The sequence below is a fragment of the Cyprinus carpio genome, chromosome A9 (genome assembly GCF_018340385.1).
Source record: "Cyprinus carpio isolate SPL01 chromosome A9, ASM1834038v1, whole genome shotgun sequence".
In the NCBI taxonomy this organism is placed as follows: domain Eukaryota; kingdom Metazoa; phylum Chordata; class Actinopteri; order Cypriniformes; family Cyprinidae; genus Cyprinus; species Cyprinus carpio.
In genome coordinates, this window is record NC_056580.1 from 27,833,214 (window position 1) to 27,853,798 (window position 20,585).

Genomic DNA, 20,585 nt, shown 5'->3' on the forward strand with positions numbered 1-20,585 from the left:
AGACTGACGCCTTCTTCAGGCAAAGCAAACCTCGGCTTCCCTCTCTCTCTCCTCAGGGCACCTCCATGTTCACCCACCGCTCTTTCATTCGCATTCAACTGGTGAACGGCACCGCAGACCGAGTCTCTCTCACCGGCTTCACTGCATCGCTGAACACATCCACAAAGCATCAGAGAAAAACACAACCGCAGCGCTCCACTCTGCAATCCCAATGAAAGAGTGGACGGAAAAAAGGGAGAGTTGAAACGGAGGAGGAGGAAGAGGTCTCTATCTCTCCTCTCCTACACAGAGGCTGATTGCAGCTCGGAGGAGAAATAATCTATTATCCTCCCGGAGAAAATGATAGAAAGCTAATAAAACAGAGCTGAAGGAGAGTTTGGCCAGGAGGAAGACGGGTGATGGAGGGAGGAACAGAGCGAGTGAGTGAGTGAATGAGCAAATCAGCTGCGCCCCTTTCTGACATCAGTGAACTGCTGCATTTCCCATTCAACTTCAGCTTCAAACCACCTCACTGTGTCACACGCAATACTACAGACTAGGGCTAGGCAATATGGCAAAAAAATAAAAATAAAATAAATATTCAACTTTAAGTAACATTTCTTTATTAACCATCTAGTTAAACAAAGTTCTATTCCAATTCACCACACATGAAGGTGTCAACATGGTGTAAATGTAAAACAAAATCACTTGTTAAATATCTTTGCAGAAAAGATGCAGGAAATATGAAGGCACATATTGTGCAAATGTGTCTTAAACGTGTCATATGTTCAGAAATAATACAAGAAAAATGCTTAAAAGCAAAGTCAAATTATAAATGACTAAAAATGAATAAGGATGCATTAAAAATGATCAAAACAATTCCCAGTTCAGTTCTGAATGGTGCACAAGCCTTGTGGAAAAAAAAAACATTACCTTTTTGAAATAACCGGGTGTGCATCCTGAAAAGTGAAGTTGCGGGCTCTTTGATCGCCCCCTGGTGGCTAGCTGCAGTACAGGTCATAAACCCCGCCCTCTTCATATAAACGAATGGGACTTGAGTCAAAATAAAAAAATTAATTACACTTCCAATAAAATTTTCCGAAAGATGGTTTTGGTCATTTAAGGTAGTTATCATCACGCTGATATGTGTTCAATTGTTCGTTTTTGTGATAAGTTGGATTTTAGCTAGTAAGTTGATGCTATAAAAACTGGGCATGTCATTATGGTTGATTGGGTCTGCGGGAGTTTGATTCCGTGGCTCCACCTCACAACACTACTGCGCAGACACTGGCTCCAAACTAATCTCTACTCTGCAGACTCTGGCTCCAAACGAATCTCTACTGTGCAGACTCTGGCTCCAAACTAATCTCTACTGCGCAGACACTGGCTCCAAACGAATCTCTACTGCGCAGACACTGGCTCCAAACGAATCTCTACTGCGCAGACACTGGCTCCAAGCTAATCTCTACTGTGCAGACTCTGGCTCCAAACGAAAGCCTACTGCGCAGACACTGGCTGCAAACGAATCTCTACTGCGCAGACTCTGGCTCCAAACGAATCTTTTCTGCGCAGACTCTGGCTGCAAACGAATCTCTACTGCGCAGACACTGGCTCCAAACGAATCTGTACTGTGCAGACTCTGGCTCCAAGCTAATCTCTACTGTGCAGACTCTGGCTCCAAACGAAAGTCTACTGCGCAGACTCTGGCTGCAAACGAATCTCTACTGCGCAGACTCTGGCTGCAAACGAATCTCTTCTGTGCAGACTCTGGCTCCAAGCTAATCTCTACTGTGCAGACTCTGGCTCCAAATGAATCTCTACTGCGCAGACTCTGGCTCCAAACGAATCTCTACTGCGCAGACTCTGGCTGCAAACGAATCTCTACTGCGCAGACTCTGGCTCCAAACGAATCTCTACTGCGCAGACACTGGCTCCAAACGAATCTCTACTGCGCAGACTCTGGCTGCAAACGAATCTCTACTGCGCAGACTCTGGCTCCAAACTAATCTCTACTGCGCAGACACTGGCTCCAAACGAATCTCTACTGTGCAGACTCTGGCTCCAAGCTAATCTCTACTGTGCAGACTCTGGCTCCAAATGAAAGTCTACTGCGCAGACTCTGGCTGCAAACGAATCTCTACTGTGCAGACTCTGGCTCCAAACAAATCTCTACTGTGCAGACTCTGGCTCCAAATGAAAGTCTACTGCGCAGACTCTGGCTGCAAACGAATCTCTACTGCGCAGACTCTGGCTCCAAGCTAATCTCTACTGTGCAGACTCTGGCTCCAAATGAAAGTCTACTGCGCAGACTCTGGCTCCAAACGAATCTCTACTGTGCAGACACTGGCTCCAAACGAATATCTACTGCGCAGACACTGGCTCCAAACGAATCTCTACTGTGCAGACACTGGCTCCAAACTAATCTCTACTGCGCAGACACTGGCTCCAAACGAATCTCTACTGTGCAGACTCTGGCTCCAAACAAATCTCTACTGCGCAGACTCTGGCTCCAAACGAATCTCTACTGTGCAGACTCTGGCTCCAAATGAAAGTCTACTTCGCAGACTCTGGCTGCAAACAAATCTCTACTGCGCAGACTCTGGCTCCAAACGAATCTCTACTGCGCAGACACTGGCTCCAAACGAATATCTACTGCGCAGACATTGGCTCCAAACGAATCTCTACTGTGCAGACACTGGCTCCAAACGAATCTCTACTGTGCAGACTCTGGCTCCAAACGAATCTCTACTGCGCAGACTCTGGCTGCAAACGAATCTCTACTGTGCAGACTCTGGCTCCAAATGAAAGTCTACTGCGCAGACTCTGGCTGCAAACAAATCTCTACTGCGCAGACTCTGGCTCCAAACTAATCTCTACTGCGCAGACACTGGCTCCAAACAAATCTCTACTGCGCAGACTCTGGCTCCAAACTAATCTCTACTGTGCAGACTCTGGCTCCAAATGAAAGTCTACTGCGCAGACTCTGGCTGCAAACGAATCTCTACTGCGCAGACTCTGGCTCCAAACGAATCTCTACTGTGCAGACTCTGGCTCCAAGCTAATCTCTACTGTGCAGACTCTGGCTCCAAATGAAAGTCTACTGCGCAGACTCTGGCTGCAAACGAATCTCTACTGCGCAGACTCTGGCTCCAAACGAATCTCTACTGCGCAGACACTGGCTCCAAACGAATATCTACTGTGCAGACACTGGCTCCAAACGAATCTCTACTGTGCAGACTCTGGCTCCAAATGACGTCATTTAATCAAGCTGGCAGCGGCCATACTGAGATGATTTGGCTTCACTTTTCTATAGTGGAAGGAATAGGAGACGTGTCATCCATCTTTTTTTACAGTCTATAATTAATACTCAACTCAATTTTATTTATAAAGCACTTTTAAAACCATAAATTTGGACCAAAGTGCTGTTCACAAGTAGCATTAAAGAGCAGGTCATATGGGTTTTCAAAAAATATAATTTTTGCAGTTTGTAACATAGTTATCCTTCAGTGTAAAGAGTCTGCAAAGTTGTTAATCAAAAAAGTGCATGATAAAGATATTGTCTTTCAAAAGAAAGAGTCGACTCTGAACTGCCTTAACGAGTCGTCATATTTTCGAATCTTCTGCCTGTTAACTTTATACGTCACAAGGTAACACATTTGCATAATCCCTGCCTGCCCGCGAAATACGAACACTCTGACCTGCCCACATTGTATACAGAAAGACCAATCACAACAGACTTGGACAGCTCACCAATCAGAGCAGAGTAGGCTTATGGAAGGGAGGGGTTTACAGACCTTAAGCTCAGAACTGTTTCGAACGAATCGTTTCAAAATCATTGAAAAATTATTCAAATATTAAATGTATATTCTGAGAAAATGACAATGTTTTCTGACCTTAGATGCATTTAAACCTGTTGTAGGGGACTCCAACACAATATTAGGACACTTTAAAATACCACACGACCTGTTTTTTAAATCTAAAAAACAGAATATTTACCTTGAAATGTATTCAATATTTTACAGGTAGCCAGTGCAAAGATACCAACACAGGTGTTATGGGATCCCTCTTTCTAGTCTTTGTTAAAAGTCTCACTGCAGCATTCTGAACACCATGAAGACATAACCAGACATTCACGAATTCTACTAAATATAAGGCATTACAATAATCCAACCACGTTGAAATAAAAGCATGTATAACAGTCTCCAAGTCCTTGTTTGAGAGAATAGTTTTCAGTTTGGACAATTTCCTTAAATCAAAACTAGGGAATTAATTACTACAACACGGCCACAATTTACTAAACGAGGGAACAAATGAAAAAGGGAGCTTTTTCTTTATGGAGCTCTATTTCTGGAGCTAAAACAGGGGAAGGAATGAATGCAGTGAAGTGTATGTGCATTAGATAGTGTGATGATATTATTGAATGTGAATTGTCTTTTAAATCCCAACTGAGCGAGCTGCAGTGTAAAGCGGAGGAGGGTTTGCAGGGGTTTTCAGATATCAAACCCTTCTCTCTTCTCTCTTTCTCCTCACAGGCCTGCTATCGATATGAAGCAGCAGTTAGTAAACATCTATGTCCTTTCATTTCTGCCCTTCTCTTTCACTTTTACACTCTCTTCTCTGTCTCAGAAGATGAAGGCAGATGTTTCAGATGGTGTTCCGGTGAGAGATGAAATTCTGCCGTTCCTCTTCTTTGCACCGTGGTCTTGGGAGATTCGGCAGAGACACATGCGCTGGCCACAATTCACCGTTCAACAACCGGCTCCTGTTCAATCTATGAGTGTGAATTTGAATTGAACTGGTCACGTCGCATAGGATGTTGAATTGGAATGACAAGAAAAGGAATTTCCTGAATTACAATTTAAAGAAATTCAACACAGTCACACAACAGAGGAAATGTTTTAGTAACAAACAACAACTTATTTTTCTAAAGTATTTTTCAGCACTGTCAAAACTAATTGCCAAAATAATTGTTGCCATACAGCTCTGTATTGCTTGTTATTTATTATGTATTATTTATTTACATATACAAGTATAGTTATTAATTATGCAATAATACAATTATATTTTATACATATATTTGTGTGTATGCGCATTAGGCATGGGCCGATTATCGGTTCCAAGGTACACCGTGATTTGAAAATGTCACGGTTTCAAAACCACTAATATTTTCCATTATACCGTTCCTGCGGTATGCGCTGCTTTCCGTGTCTCCTCAAAGACTGAAAGAGTAGGAATCCCTCAGGCTGAGTGCAGTGTAGAGAGTGACACTGACCCTCCTCCTCCTGTTGGTGCGAGAGAGCGAGCCCTCTTGATGACGAAAATAACGTAATGCTGATGGTGCACGGATGTCGAATACGCGATCGGCAAACCCGCCGTTTTTTGCCTTATTGCAACTCTCTGTTCTGGACTTGCACAAACTGCGTTGCATTGCAATAATTTTCCAAAATGTAATTTATGTGAAAATATAAAGTCTGTTAACGCCTGTTAACACAGACAAGAGATGCTGAAGACGGACGCACAGAGAAAAATACTGTAGCAGGCAGATCACTCACTGTTCATGATGCACGAACTGTTGGAAGAAAATCCTCAATACTGATTTGGGGGTTTATATGAATGTGTTTCTGAGGGGTGCTGACTGTCTTCTGAAAAGTTTACGTGGTATTTTCTTTTCATCTCGTCTCTGTATAATGTTAGTTCATATTAAAGCAGTGTTTCAGCAGCATATCTTTGTTTACAGCGGTAACCAAGGAAACGCTGTATCTGGTGTTCCAGAGGCGCCTCCTGCTGTCAGAGAGTGAATATGCATCTCATTCAGAGCTTCTGCTGTTTGTTTCGTTCTGGCATGTAGTATAATTTCACAAAGCTTGTCAGAACATTCTGTATTTGCTTTAAATTGGGTTATTATTAAATCAAATTTTGTGTATGATTATTATTATATAACTAAATTATATGAAATGATATAAATGATATGTATATGAATTATGTAACTAAAATTAAATAACTCTAGTTACAGATTTAGGTTAAATAAAGATGCCAGTCTTTATTTTTTTCTTTTTAGGAAACAAATAAAAAAAAAATTAACTAATTCTACTGTTTCTAATATTCTGTATGTTGTTAAAAAACAAAATATATTGTGTCCAGCAGAAAAGAAAAAAAAATTTTTTTTACCCAGTCGTTTACAAATAACAACAATATCGTGATACCGTGTTATTTTTGGTTAAGGTTATCATACCGTCAAAATCTCACACCGGCCCATGCCTTGTATACATACACACACTTAAAATATACAATATATGCATGTATATATAAATAGCAATATATATAAATAAATTTGGATATATAATTATAATTAGGATTAAAACATATTATAATAATTAATAATTGTTTATATATATATATAGTTTATGAATTCATAATTCACTCTGATAAATGACGTATTTTTTAAACTACTAATTGACTTTTATTTTAACTCTACTTGCTTACGTATAAATTCAAATTACAGTTCAGCATTCTGTTTGTTGCTCAAGTGTAATTCAAATTAAGAATTTAAATGACTGAATGTCTCAGTTTTGTCTCAGTTCAGTTGTTAACGGTGCTCAAGCACTTCTCATGCTGGACTCCAGGTGCCCTTTTTGGGTAAATGTTTCACTCTGTGGCTCTGGCTGCTGTCCCAGCAAGTGACACGTGCCATGCACATTTACATTGTTTACTGCTTTCCTCTTTCCTGACAGCTGGAGGATTCAGTGAGACGCGTTCGCTCTGGTGACGGTGCATCTGGAATCACTGGTGTCTTCAGCTGTGACTGCTTGTGTTCAGCTCGACTGAGCTGCTGCCTCTTCTGCTTTAATTGCACTAAAATTAGTCAGCCTATTTTCAATAGTTACCTCAATATTTATATGATTTTTATTATTATATTTTATATGATTTATATGATTTATTTTATTTTATTCTAAAATAGATGTATTCTTTTAGGAATTATCTTTTTTTAATTTTTAATTCTGTTTATTTTTTTAATTTTTTTTTAATATTTTTGTGGGCAGCATGTCAAGTCACCTTTATGTATATAGCGCTTTATACAATACAGATTGTGTCAAAGCATCTTTACAGTGTTAAACAGGGAAATAGTGTGCTGATAATGCAAGAGGACAATAGAAAACAGTCCGTTAATCAGTTAAAGTCAGTTCCACATTGATTCAGTGATGCCATCATGAGCTCAGTTCAAATAAAATTGGCAGAAATTAAGCGTCCCCAACTAATGCCCTATTTCCACCGCAGGAACTTTACCCAGGAACTAGGGACTATGGGCTGGTACTCCGTGTGTTTCCACCACAGGAACCAGGATCTAAATAAAGTTCTGGGTAAAAAAAAATGCCCCTCAGAAAGGCCCTGCTGGCGAGGTAGTACTTTTTCAAAGTTCCGGAACTTTCGGGGGCGGGACTTGGGCGCTGAACATGCTGATTGGTTGAGTTCACGCAGCACTGTGATTTCAACCACCATTTATTCGATAATTTTCAAAATATTACTGTTATCGTGTCATGAAATGTAGTTTTTCAGGCGAGAATGTAGTTGTTTAAAGCTCAAACATGTGGTTTATTTATAAAGACAGTGCCTATTTAAAAATGTGTTCCGATTTCGGAGACGATCAGTGATCATGTATCCACCGAGAGCAGTCTCACCTCGGCTAGTCCTTCTGACATTTGCCGCTGGCTCTGATGTCTCCTTAGTGGTTAAACATAAAATATAATTTGTTTGGGGTAAATCAAACGGGTAATCTTTGGTCTTTATTCAATGAATCTATTAATATGTAAAAATGAAAATAAAAAGAGGCAATAATGTTTGATATATTTCGTTTCATTGTAATGTAGGCTATATAGGCCTACACATTTCCCTGAACTACATTTCTGCGGCTATTAATATGTTTAAATAAAAACGAAAGGAGGCAGTGGTGTTTGATATCATATTTCTCTTATTGTAAATATACAGTGAGGAATATTGCAGTATCCAAGGCGAGCTGACTGATGTTATCAAGTACGCTGCTGTTTGCAGAATTACCGGATTTGCGTCATCCTGTCCACGGGAGATCACACTCCTGAGACAAACTCGTGAAGTCCGAACTACCGAGGATGCCAGTCCGAAATTTAGGTACTTTGTATTGAGAAACACGCGCAGACCTTCGTCACCAGACTATTTGCTAAATTTTCATGGTACTTTTGACCGCGGTGGAAACACAGAAAGCAACAGGTCTGGGGGGAAAAAAGATCCTGCGAAAAAAGTTCCTGGTACAATTGTTCCAGGTAATTCCGGTGGAAACGCGGTATATGCAAGCCAGAGGCAGCAGTGGCAAGGAACCAAAACTCCATCAGAAATTTAGAAAAAAAAACTTCGGAGAAACCAGGCTCAGTCGGGGGTCCGGTTCTCCTCTGGCCAGATGAAACCAGCATGGTGTGTATGTGCCACTTATTTAATTATGTATTTATCCATGTATGTATGTATGTATGTATTTTGCTTTAGTTTTAGTAGACGTGGGAAACATAGCTAAATAAATTACATCTCATAATCATTAAATTTCTCCTTATTTATTTTATCAAACAAATCTTAATGGTTCTAAAATAGACTGTTTTATATTTGGAATTCCAGTTGAAATGTGACCCTGAATGTTTTTTTGATCTTCTCCCACGTTTGTGTGTTTGTGGGCAGCATTAATGTGGCACTTATTATTTTATAATATCATTATCTTTTGCCTCCCACTCCCACTTTAAAACATCCATCATAACCTGTCAGGATGTTTCTTATGAAGCGCTCTGCATAGCTCATCTCACGGTTTGTTTAAGCGAGTGTCATTCTACAGCTCTGTGCATCTGTGTGGTTTTCACCTTCATATTGTCATATTTAATGTCACCACTCACACTTTCCTAACTCTCTGTCTGTGTTTCTGTGCTCTAAAAGATATTTAGACATCTTCACTTATAAAAGGTCACATTGGCTGTAATTTGGAGAAGGTTTGTGTTGCAGAGCCAGACATGCATCAGATTGCAAGTGTCTATACACGTTTACAGACACACAGTTTCTATTACTGAACTAAAGCCAATTCTAACATGCCAAAAGCTTCACTCATGTGATGTTCGTTTGTCAACAGCTCTCATGAATAATGCCGAATCACAACACTGAGTCCTGAGGGTCTGACTGTGTGTTTGTAAGATCGATTAGCGTCATCCCAACGGTGCAGTGAAGGAGCATCTGACCCCGCGTCTCAACATGAATCAAGCGTGTTAATTAACATCACCCGGTTCAAAAGGCCCACTCATCTGACCTCATGAATATTCAAGCCATGCATATTCATCGGTGGGCTCCTTTAAGTAAACAGACAGCAGATTACTCGGCGGAAGCGGGGGAATAGGACGTAATCTGTGGAGCTGGTCACGGGGCAGTCTGCTGCTAAAGCTGGTCTGATTAGATTTCTCTCTCAGCGAGGTTTAGCTCTGCCACTGAGGAACGATTCTCTGGGTATCAGCCATCTGCACTGGAGCTCAAACACACACATGCATGCAGATGCAGAGATATTCAGGTTTTAAAAACAGATGGGCTATCAATATGCAGTCGTGTTGTACATCAGATACACAGCGCTGCTTTAACTGGTGAAGTGATCAAGTACACTTAAGATTCAGTCTTTGGTTCTGTGCAAATGAAACACTGTAGCAGAGACACTTGTTGTCCAGGAGCCTCTTTTCGCCCACGTCTCTGTCTGCAGATATTTTAATATGTACAGTATTGGTCTACATCACTTCTCTTGGCTCCCTGTAAAAGCACATTTATTGATGTTATTTTCCTACAATTAAATGAAGACCAGACTGAGTTTATTATATTTGTTAACAAACAGTTTGAGAAAGATATGGTTAAAAGCCATGGATCATTCCCTAATGATTTCTGTGGTTATGTGAGGAATTTTGGGAGTAATTATCGATTCCGAAATCCATCTTGAACGGCAAGTTAACAGTGTTGAAAAAACTTCCTTTTTTCAGTTAATTAAAATGAGGGAACTAATTAGTACTAACCCATGATTTACTAAACCGAGGGAATGAATTGGTATAAGGCCACAATATACTAAAACGAGTAAACAAATGTGACCCTGGAGCACAAAACCAGTCTTGAGCAATAGACAAAAATACACTGTATGGGTCAAAATGATAGATTTTTTTTTTATGCCAAAAATCATTAGGATATTATGTAAAGATAATGTTCCATGAAGATATTTTGTAAATTTCTTACCGTAAATAAATCAAAACTTAATTTTTATTTTGTAATATGCATTGTTAAGAATTCATTTGGACAACTTTAAAGGCGATTTTCTCAATAGTTTGATTTTTTTGCACCCTCAGATTCCAGATTTTCAGTTAGTTGTATCTCGACCAAATATTGTCAGATCTAACAAACCGTTCATCAAAGGAAAGATTATTTATTCAGCTTTCAGATGATGTATAAATCTCAATTTAAAAAAATTGACACTTAAGAAGGTTTTGTGGTCCATGGTCACATATGAGTACAATTTGGCCATGATTTACAAAAACAAAGGAAACAAAAAATCTTACTTTGTAGCCACAATATATACAGTATAATTTCGTTCATACTCCATAGCGTCATACTATATAAATAGATGTGACTTTACTTTTTCTACTCAGGCTTAAAGAGGTACTTGACGAAAAAGCATGAAGAGAGACATTTTAGATGTTTCTTTTCCCATTCCTGTATATGTTTAGATACTTTTCTGAGCTTTAAAAAAACTATAATTTGTCATGTATGGAAAGATCTGCACGAAATATTCCTAATTTCCATCAGCACTATTTTTTCACTTTTGAACACGCATGCTATCATGTCTGCTGCTTCAGTGCTTGTATTGCAGACGTTAAGCACACTTGGCGTGCAGAAGGTGAGGGGAGACGTTCTGCAGACGTGCCCTGCTGCGCGATAATACAATTATAGATTTATGTCCGTTATTTTTGGAGGCTTACAGGCATTAAGAGGGCGATCGAACGAAGTCAAAAGACCTCCTAGCAAGACTGGACACGACACCGAGCACGCCGTTATCTGACTGCATGTCCAGCTGCCGTGTGCTCATCCTGTAAAAGATTTTGTTTTTCATTTTCCACATATTAAAAAGCAAATCAGCTTAATTAGCTCGAGCTCTTTGCTTTCTCGAGTCTAATTAAACTCATGTAGCGCCGCCAGTTGGTGTGTGTATTCGCTGTTTAAGCTCATTAGCGCTGTTTGCAAAAGCAAGAATAACTAATCAAGTAGTGCTCATATGTGAAGTTACAGGGTTTTAACACCAGATGCTAAATATTAAACTTGGGCTTTTCTCTAAGTAAACTTTTGATTTTCCTTAGGATGCATTAAATTGATCAAAAATGACAATTTCAAATAAATGCTATTCTTTCAACTTTCCGTTCATCAAATAATCCTGAAAAAAATAAAAATGTTTCCACAAAAATATTAATTGTTTTTTAACATTGATATATTAGAATGAATTAATAATGATCAAAATACACCTAAGACAAAACAAAAAAAAATTAAAATTTTAATTACATACAAAAAGAATAAATTACATTTTACAATATATTTACATAGAAAATATTTCACAATATTACCGTTTTTACTGCATTTTTCATCAAATAAATGCAACCTTAGTGAGCAGAAGAGACTTCTTTTAAAAACATTAAAAATCTTGCTATCCTAAAATTCTTCAGTCTTATGATCTAAAATGGCTCAGAAATAATCATAATTACCGAACAGCAGATCTTCAATCAGTCACTGATTCGTTCAAATGGACAGTTTTGAACTGACTCACAGAACTGAATCAATCTTACCAACTCCAGAACTGTTTCTGCTACTGAAGCTTCAATCAGAGACAATAAACTCTTTCTAAAGCTATAAACGAACTCCACACAAGCACACAAAGGCAGATGGGAATGTTTAGTCAATATACAGCACGTGCACTTAACACGCATTATTGCATGATTGTGGCAGTAAAAAGCTTCCGTCTCAAGAGCGAGATGCAAACCAGATGTGCTATTATTCAGGTAATAAACTGGTACCTGTCAACGGCTACTAAATGCTGACAGCTTAATTCATTAACTAACTTGCACAGCAAGATTCTTTTCAAATTAGCTTGAGCTGAAAGACAAAAATGACAGCAGAAGCAGAGAAGTATGAATATATCGCTCAACTTTACATTAGAGACTCATACTTATAACTCAGGTTCTCACCTGTAAGATGAAAAATCATTTAAAAAAAAAAAATCTGCACATGCTGCAGCATATCTGAGATTTATGCTGCTCAGCAGCAGCAGCAGGATTGACACGGGTGAGATCTGTGACTCATTCTAATATGTGAGCGGTTAAAATGGGGTCTTTGTTTTCTACGGGAGCGAGAGAGAGAGAGTTCAGTGTGGTCTTAATGAGCTGTCCAGTAAATGGATCGGTTGCCTGGACACAAATGAAGTTTGGTCTCAGAAATTAAATGGAATGATTATTAGGTTGAGAATCCCAGACAGACTCTGAAGACTAAAGCAGCAGCATCTCCACTGACAGCACCATTTACTCCACAACACTTAAAGAAACAGATCACAAAAATGGATAATGTTGTTCCAAACTGGATGTTGTCAAACTCCAAATGTGATTAAAGTGGATAGATCGATAATTAAAATACAGTGTGGATGGAATGTAAGAACTTCCAGGGAATTGTTACTTGGTTCAACCAATTCAACTCAACAGAACAATCTGTTAACAAATGAATCACTTAAGCTGATTTGTTACCTGGTTCAAACAAAAGAATCATTCGTTCACAAACCAGATACCACTATGGCTTGTGACTCCAAATATAAGCAACATATAGAGGACAAAATATTGATTCAGACCAATTGGTTAATGAATCACTTATTTGATTTGTTACCTGATTCAAACAACTGAAAGGAACAACTTGTTCAACTTCGAATCATTTAGGTTGATTAGCTAACTGCGTTGATTATTTGAAAAGAATCAATTCAAAAGAACAGTTCATTCAGAAATGAATCACCGAGGAATGATTTAGAAACTGGATCAGCTAATTAATTGAAAAGAATCAACAAAAAAATAATAGTTTGTTCACAAATGAATCACTTAGGTTGATTCATTAACTGTTTAACTGGTTCAACAAATTGCCCAGCTCTACATTAGAGAGATGTGTTTTGCAGACATACGCACATTTGCTTCAGAATATATAAAGTTCTTTGTTTTATGCTTTTACTTTAAAATTTGTAAGATGAACATTTATATACACATCCTGTAACATATTTGAGATTTCTGCAGCTTAGCAGCAGCAGGATTGACACGAGTCAACATTATATGAATATTTTTTCCCTGCGAGTAGAATAATGTATATTTTACTACATGCATGTTTGGAAAAGTGCTCTATCATGCTATTTTAGAACACAGTGAGCGTCCCGTTGAGTGTGTCTCACTCTCGGGTCCATTTACATAAACTCAGCACACGTCCAAAGTGTCCGAAGCGCATGGAGACTGTGAGACACTGCGTCCCGTACCTGTCCTCTGAGAGCATCACCTAATGATGCTGTCTTTGCCTGTCCTTCCCATCTGCTCCACAAAAACCAACACCAATGCAGCAGAACTATGACATCATCACGCCAGGAGACAAAGCTTTATGACTGGATGATAAGAGAACGAACGCCATGCACTTAAATCAGCTGGACAGAGAGAGTTTAGGAAATATTTGAATGAATGAGTGAATGAGGACTGTACATTAGATCAACCAATTCTTATTCAGAATAAATACTTGTACTGAAAGATGTTCTTGAATGTCTGCGTTCTTGCACAGACAGAATGGCTTATTATAATACTCAGACAGTGTTTACTGCAGCACTGAATCTACAATAAATCAATGCTGAGTGCCATTTGAATCGATCTAATGATTCATTCACTGACTGAATCATTCAGAGTGGTTCTTCACTCAATCTAAATAACCCATTCAAAACGATTATGTACTTAAGACTTAAATCAATATGGCATCAGAAAGGTTGTTCGTATGACAAGATAAACATTCAGAAGAGAGCTTTGATGGTACTTTTAAAAATAAATTAAAATAAATGTATTTATTTATTTATTCATTTTTGTTTATTTTTAGAGGAGAGCTTTGATGGTAATTAAAATAAAATAAAATTACATTAAAAAAAACAAATCTGCAACCAATTTATAAATTAAAGAAATAAATACTTTTTTAAATTAATAAAAAATAAAAATAAAATAAAATAAAATTATAATAAATTATACAACCAATTTTTTTTAGAGGAAAGCTTACTTTTTAACAAATTAAATGAATACTTCTTTAAATTAATTAAAAATAAAAAATTAAATTAAATTAAATTATAATAAATTATACAACCAACTTTTTTAGAGGAAAGTTTACTTTTTAACATAAATTAAAGAAATAAATACTTCTTTAAATTAATTAAAAATAAAAAAAAATAATTAAATCAAATTAAATTATAATAAATTATACAACCAGTTTTTTTTAGAGGAAAGCTTACTTTTTAACAAACTGAAGAAACAAATACTTCTTTAAATTAATAATACATTAAATTAAATTAAGCAACCAAATTTTTGTTTAATTTTTTTGGAATAAAAGAATCATTAATGGAGATATTGCAGTATTAGAATCATTAAGCAGACTATAAATTGGAACCAGAATCATAAAAGTCCTCGGTTCCCATCTGTAGCTGTATTTTGTGAGTGTGTGCGGTAACACCACATCAGCAGCTGTGACAGCAGTGAAGTTACAGATCTATCAAACGCTCGGTAAAGATTAATACTTTATTCATCGAGGCCAAACAGGGTGTGAAATGAGTAAAAGCAAGCAGGTGTACGAAATGAAAATGTGAAGAAACACACACACACACACACAGTCTAAAGAAAACATACTCTAACCTTGACAACCGCACATGCTTTATGGTGCCAACCGGTTTTTATTGTTTCACGTCAGCTTGCTTAGTTTAATGACTGACGGCTTTTTATGAGAAGCGTTTCTGCACTTTACCTTGCACAACTTACACACGCATCACAATAATCCAGAACCAACACACACATTCATCTCTCTCACAAACACCTCAACAGCTTCTGCAGACTTCAAAACATCAGCGTCCATCTCAACCATCAGCTTCTGAGAGAAGAGCAAGCCTCATATTCATCCAAACACCACACAAAATCAAATCTTCAAAATCATGATCACGAAACCCATCAACAACACTTAATGGACACATTTCACCTCAAAATAAAATGATCAGTAATAATAATAATAATAATAATAGATAAAAAAGCCACCGCCTCAGGATTCCCAGGGCGACCCTGATGCTTTGAGTTCTGCTGCTAAATGCATTGCTTGCTCTCACCTGCCACTGAGTTCGGCCGAGGCATCATCAGACTGGATGAGTTCTGCATGGGATACAGGACGGGGCCCTCAGACCCTGTGGCTCCTGAAGTCTTCTTAGCTGTGGAGATGCTCCGTACCCCTGTCCCGGACGCTGACGCTTCCTCCTCGGCCACCGGAGAGCACGTGTCTGGCCGCACATGCTGAGCACAGCTCCTTATGCTGCCCTCTTTACCCCACTCCAGGCTGGAGCCGCTGCGCTCGTCATTCTCTGATGAGCTGGTGATGGTGGCTGGACGAGAGGAAACTATATTACTGACACTCTGTGTGCATATGATTCTGATTCATTCATTTAAATGGATTCTATTCAATTCAAATCAACAGTGCAGACTACATTTCTGACAAACAATGTCACAAGTCTTTTACCATCCTGACTAGTTAGAGACACAACATATACTCTCTATTTTGGATTTATTCTTGACATGAAGTCATGAAGTCCATGCTATAAATTATACAGCAAAAGCAGATTAAATAAATAAATATCATATATACTGTATATATATATACACATACATACATACATACACACACACACATACATACATATATATATATATATATATGATAAACAGCTGGTTTCTCATGTATTTTACCTTTAATTTATGTACTAAATTAACTATTAATAACACTATTAAAAATAACAAAAAAAAACACTGTATGTGTGTGTGTGTGTGTGTGTATATGTGTATATATATATATATATATATATATATATATATATATTATATATATATATATATATATATATATATATACACAATTTTTCATTAATATTTTAATTATTTCAGCTAGTTTAACTGTAGTCTACTTACTAATACAACTAAAACTGAAATAAAATTAATAAAAATTATATAGACATACTGTAAAAACAAAAAATATTAATAATTTTAATGGTATATAGATTTGTGTATATGGATATATCTTGTCATGGCAGCCATTCATACTTAATAAATAATTATCAAAAAGCAAACAAAACAAACAAATTATCATATATATATATATATATATATATATATATATATATATATATACACATATAACTGCTTATAACTCTGGCTTTTTTATTTGAATTAAACAATAAATAAACAAACAATGAACAGACAAAATACACCAACATGAGACATGTGAGAGTGTGTGCATTCATGCATGTGTGTTTGTTCACTGATCTGAGGGGGGCGGATGAATCTCTGCGTTCAGTTTCAGCTCCTAAGTTTATTACTAAATAACACGCATGACAACAGCTGCATGTGTCATGTGTCAGCACTCACACATGCTTACAGTGTGAAGATGCTTCTGTATTGCATTCATCTCTGCATTATAAATGAGATGATCTCCATTTTGAGTGACAAATGTGTCAGTATTTGGTCTCTTCTGCTGTAATGACAGCAGCACTGGAGCTGTATGAGCTAAACCTGATGATCATGTTCTCCAGCATGATTTCAGATGATCCAAAGAGCATCAAGAACATCTGACCATCTCTACAAAGCCACACGAGCGAAGACACTCATTTACTCACAAATAGAACTAGGGAACAATGAATCTTCAGGACTGAAATTGCTGGAACATATTTTTTATGATTTTTCACAAACTTACATGTTGGGTGAGTAAATAAATATATAAATAACTAGAATAAACGGAGCAACATCTTGGACTGCTGGAAATAATTTTTTGAATGGCTGGAAATTATTTGACTATTCTTTACAAATTTCAACTTTTAAAAATTATTTTACAGAAAATTAATAAAGAAAAAATAAAGTAGAAAAAATAATATGCACTAAATAAACAAATCAATCAATCAATAAAACAATCTTGGGTTCCCATGACTATAAGAACCCGTTTAAACATTTCTTCTTCATTGTTTAAATGTTTAAAAATCCTCTAACGCTGTTTCTTTCCGGGTTTAAATAAAAGAGAAGCAGCCAGATGTTCAGTGTGGTGTCAGATGTGCCGAGCTCACTGTATCCGTGCACACACGTGTCTCTCAATGACTGCATCTAAACAGCTGTTCACAGCAGCATTACACTCTTTCTGAACTGAATGTTTTCCTTTTCTTTCTGCAGATTCTTCACAAACTTCCTGAGTGGGTCACACAGGCCAAACACGCTCCTCTACATCAAGGCAACATGTTCCCTGCTGTAAAAAATTATTGTGATTTTAACGGTAAAAGACTGTAAAAATGCTACAGTAAAAACCTATTAACTGGTTAATGGTGAAAGACAGATTTCAGAACTCATTATATTAACATTAAATCAGTTGAATCAATGAAATACATATTTTAAATGCTGCTACCGTATTTTTTACGGTAAAATTCTGGCCATACATTTTACTGAATTTTTTTCAGCAAGTCTGCTTCTTTCTCTCATCCTAAAACTCTGTGTAAAGAGCAAATGACATCGACAACAGGCCTAATGCATCAAACACCAGCAGAACCCATTTCTGTTTAACCCGTTCACAAATCAATTCTTGCAAGGATGGATTTTTACAAAATTTACACAGAAATTCGTCATGCTTCTTATGCTCATGCTTCTACAGCTAAAGGACAAAATAAACTCCTCGCAAACCAAATGTGATTAAAAACTGGCTATAATTCAGGGTCAGACTCCCCTTTCTAACTCCAACTTTGTGGTAATAACACATATTCTCACATATTTTCTCAGAAACTAGGACTGCCAGCCTGTATGGTGCATAATTCATAGAGAAATGTTGAATCTTTGTATCAGTAAATGAAAAAATGCAGTGCAGAGCTCAAAACTGACTTTCTGAAGCGGCCAAGCTGCATCAACACCTCGCCCTGCGAAACCCCCCATGTTTGGATCTGCAGGCCCACATGAGCTGTGATTTCAGCTCGCTCACGAGCTTGTGGAGCACAGGATGATGGGATGGGGTTTTAATGGGGCGATGAAGATCCAAAACTGGTGATGGAGGGCCAGCTTTTCAGTTATTGGGTGACATAGAAATGCTCCGGTCATATGATGCTGAAAATCTATATATAAGCATATTTTCCCCACTTTTTAAATTTTTTTTTTATTAATTAAATGTAGAAAAAACAAATACTACCATGATGCATACTAACATTTTTACTTCACAAAAAAAAAAAGAAAAAAAAATACACTCACACACATATATGTATATATATTCATTTTGCAAAATGTGAAAATATGATATACTAAAATCTAATATAATTTATAAGATTTTCAGAAATATTATTTCTGATTATCATTATTATTGTTGTTATTATTATTATTACTTTTAAAACAACATGCTGATATTTGAAAATTGATATTTTAAATATAAAAATGCTTCACTGTTATTAATTATACTAAAATAATAAGTAAATAAAAATTGTTATTAATCATTTTTTAATTATTACATTATTTCTGAATGACAGGAGGACAAGAACATTCAAGGAAATTGAATTTTCTCAGAAACTAGGGCTACCAGCCTTTAATGCTCATTTGCATTGTTTCAATGGAAAAATAAAGACATTTACTTCATATATTTATTACTTTATATTAGTTTATTTAAAAAATATTGTACAGTATGTAATAAAATTGTAAGTATATGTATAATGGCAGTATTTTTGGACTAAATTACTTTGATTTTAATGAAATAATATTAATAAAATACTGTGTCAAGACCAGTGTTACTTTAGTATCAGTGAATGACTATAATAGCTTTCAGAAATATTTAGTTTTTTATAAATATTTTATTTGCATATTTTCCATTTTCATTTTAAAGTTTTAGTAATTTATTGTGTTTTTGATATGTCTGCAATATAGAAATTCTATTATTTACTATATATTGTATATTGCGTACAATTGTCTATTGTATACTGTGAAAAATGTGTATATTGTGTGAAATGTGCATATTGTTATTTATGTATATGTTAATACATAACATTAACCTCTTGAGTCTTGTACCTAAGAATTTCACCATCGTTACACTTGTGTACACAATGTATGACAATAAAGAGATTTGATTTGATCTATACATTTTTCAGTTTTAGTTATTTTCAAGTTAAACTAAATAAAAATTAGAAATGTTGACTTGGGAACTAGTAAAATTTAAAAGGTTTTTTTATATTTTATTTCAAGAAATTTAAACCTTTTTTATGGTTTTAGTTTCAGTTTGAGTTAACTATAATAGCCCTGGTCCAGACTGGAAGATGGTCTTTTAAAGGGTTAGTTCACCTAAAAATGAAAATTAGGCCATAAATTACTCACCCTCAAGGCATCCTATGCGTATATGACTTTCTTCTTTCAGACAAATCCAGTCAGAGTTATATTAAAAATTGTCTTTGAACTTTCAAGCTGTTTTATGGCAGTCAGTGTGTGTTGCAGTGCATCAGTCCAAAAGAAGTGACATAAAAAGCACCCATCCTTAATATAAAGTGAGGAAACTTTGCTACCTTTGATCCTGTAAACAAATGTTGGTTTTCACGAGACTCAACAGAGCATGCGCAACTCCGACATCTTACGTTCATCCTCCCGGAGCTACTTCAGTGTACAACTGTTGGCGCAAGCTACATTAAAGTGATTATTACATTTTGAATATGGATATTTTTCTTATAAAAACGCATCAATTCACTACAGGAGGCCTTTGTTCACCCCGGAGCCATGTGAGATAGTTTTTACTATGGATGGGCGCTTTTTATTTCACTCCTTTTGGACTGAAGCACTGCAACACCCGCTGACTGCCATTAAACAGCTTGAAAGATCAAAGACAATTTTTAATATAACTCTGACTGGATTTGTCTGAAAGAAGAAAGTCACATACACCTAGGATACCTTGAGGGTGAGTAATTTATGGCCTAATTTTCATTTTTGGGTGAACTAACACTTTAACTAGATTTTACAGTACTGAGATTCTCTGTCATTATGCTAATGAGGATTTGTGGGGAAGATGTTGATTTTGAGCTTGTGTGTGTGTGTGTGTGTGTCTCACCGATAATACCGCTGTCTTTGCTCTCAAGGGTGGAGCTGGGGCTGATGATGCTTCCACAGACCGGACGGCCACTGTTACTGTTTAAGGTGGAGCAGGGACTGTCCGTACATGGAGACGCCGTGCTGCTGGTCAGAGTAGAACATGGACTGATTCCCTGATTTATTACTGGACACTGCAGAGAGACAACAGAG

The 20,585-nt window shown here is 36.9% G+C and overlaps 1 protein-coding gene across 1 annotated transcript in view; it reads right to left on the reverse strand.

Moving 5' to 3' along the window:
• Positions 1 to 20,585, reverse strand: part of LOC109048073 (protein TANC1-like) — a 164,643-nt gene that overhangs the window by 49,177 nt on the left and 94,881 nt on the right. The window contains 2 exon segments of the mRNA XM_042764338.1: positions 15,413 to 15,682; positions 20,395 to 20,566. Of these exon segments, the coding sequence (XP_042620272.1) occupies positions 15,413 to 15,682; positions 20,395 to 20,566 (442 nt within the window).